General features: G+C 38.8%; 1 protein-coding gene across 1 annotated transcript; it reads left to right on the top strand.

The window, feature by feature from the left end:
- Positions 1 to 792: 792 nt before the first annotated feature.
- Positions 793 to 1749, top strand: LOC123820575 (olfactory receptor 10J1-like). The gene has a single exon (XM_045841393.1). The coding sequence runs from the start codon at positions 793 to 795 to the stop codon at positions 1747 to 1749; it is 957 nt and encodes a 318-aa protein (XP_045697349.1).
- The last annotated feature ends 281 nt before the right edge of the window (positions 1750 to 2030 follow it).

Raw genomic sequence — 2030 nt, 5'->3', positions numbered from 1 at the left:
TTCTGAGCAAGAGGAGACTTAAGCATTGAATAAAGATGTTTCATTAAAAAACCAATGGAAAGGAGGAAGGAAGGAAGAGAAGAAGGAAGGAAGGAAGGAAGGAAGGAAGGAAGGAAGGAAGGAAGGAAGGAAGGAAGGAGGGAGGGAGGGAGGGAAGGAAGGAAGAAAGGAAGGAAGGAAGGGAGGAAGGAAAGACTCATAGACACAGACAATAGTATGGTGATTACCAGAGGGAAAGTGGGGTGGGAGGGTAGAAGAGGGTAAAGGAAGGATGAATGGAGATGGAAGGACACTTGATTTGGGGTGGTGAACACAAAATACAACATACACATGATGTATTATAGAATTGTACACCTGAAATCTATATAATTTTATTAATAATGTAGCCCCAATAAATTCAATGAAAATTTTTAAAAAACAATGTTTTTAAAGCAAATTTGTTTTAAGTAAACAAAATTCTGAAACTAAAATTCAAGACAAAACTATTCATTTCCTATTTTTCAGCCTCAGTTTTTCCCTAATGATTATGTTCTAACTCATCAGGACATCTTTTCTAAACTTGACCCAGTTATCCTTCCATTTTACCCCATCCTTTACCTTTGTATATAAATCTGTGTACATAAAATTATTTCCTAATCTGTTTTTTATCTTTACCTATAAGTTAACAGTAGCCTCCATTTACCTGGCATACTTCTAGGAGCAGTTTCTTATCTCCTTTTCCTAGAGTTCTCCTGCTCAAAACATTGGGAACTGATATATTCTGACTAACTGGCCTATGTCTCCAGCTTTTAGATGTGGATTATCAATGAAGAGAGAGAGAACCACACAGGGGTGAGTGAGTTTGTTTTCCAGGGCTTTTCCAGCTTTCATGAACACAAGCTTACTTTATTTGTAGTATTTCTTACTTTGTACCTTTTAACCCTGGCTGGCAATGTCCTCATTGTGACAATTATTAGCATTGATCATCATCTTCATACCCCCATGTACTTCTTTCTTAGTATGCTTTCGACTTCAGAAACTATGTACACATTGGACATTGTACCACAGATGCTCTCCAGCCTTATAGGACAAAACCAACCCATCTCCTTGGCTGGCTGTGCCACCCAGATGTTCTTTTTTATCACTTTGGCCATCAACAACTGCTTTCTACTCACAACAATGGGGTATGACCGCTATGTTGCTATCTGCAAACCCTTAAGGTACACGATCATCATGAATAAGAAGATATGTGCCCAAATGGTATGGGGATCCTGCAGCATTGGACTTCTTGTGGCCATAATTCAGATTTCTTCTGTGTTCAGGCTGCCCTTTTGTGATAGAGAGGTGGCCCATTATTTCTGTGAGATCCGTGCAATTATGAAACTCTCCTGTGCTGACACCAATCTGCATGACACAATTAATTTTATCATCAGCTCAGTTGTTATTGTGGTACCCATGGGTTTGGTCTTCATCTCCTATATCCTTATCATCTCCACCATCCTCAAGATTGTCTCAACTGAGGGCCAAAAGAAGGCTTTTGCAACTTGTGCTTCTCACCTCACTGTGGTCATTGTCCACTATGGCTGTGCCTCCATTTCCTACCTCAAACCCAAGTCAGAGAACACTGTAGACCAGAATCAGCTGATCTCAGTGACCTACACCATTTTTACTCCTCTCCTTAATCCTGTGGTGTACACTCTGAGAAACAAGGAAGTCAATGATGCCCTTCGCCGTGCTATTGGTAAAAAAACATTTTGCCTAGGCATATAGTCCATATTATTCGGATATCTTTGTAATCTGAAAAAAATGAATTTTTTTTGCATGTATCTGTTCAGTTTTCCCATCACCACTTTTTGAAGAAACTATCTTTACCCCTTAGTATATTCTTGCCTCTTCTGTCATAGATTAGAGGCAAATATAAGACCATAATAGACCATATAAGTGTGGTTTTATTCGTGGGCTTTCTATTCTGTTTCATTGATCTATGTGTTTGCTTTTAAGCCAGTGCCATGCTGTTTTTATTACTATAATTTTGTAGTATAGTTTGATGT

Source organism: Phyllostomus hastatus, unplaced genomic scaffold, assembly GCF_019186645.2.
Source record: "Phyllostomus hastatus isolate PE091 unplaced genomic scaffold, TTU_PhHast_1.1 phas_contig_36, whole genome shotgun sequence".
NCBI lineage: Eukaryota > Metazoa > Chordata > Mammalia > Chiroptera > Phyllostomidae > Phyllostomus > Phyllostomus hastatus.
The sequence above is the reverse complement of the archived record's forward strand: the minus strand, read 5'-3'. Positions and strand labels throughout refer to the sequence as shown.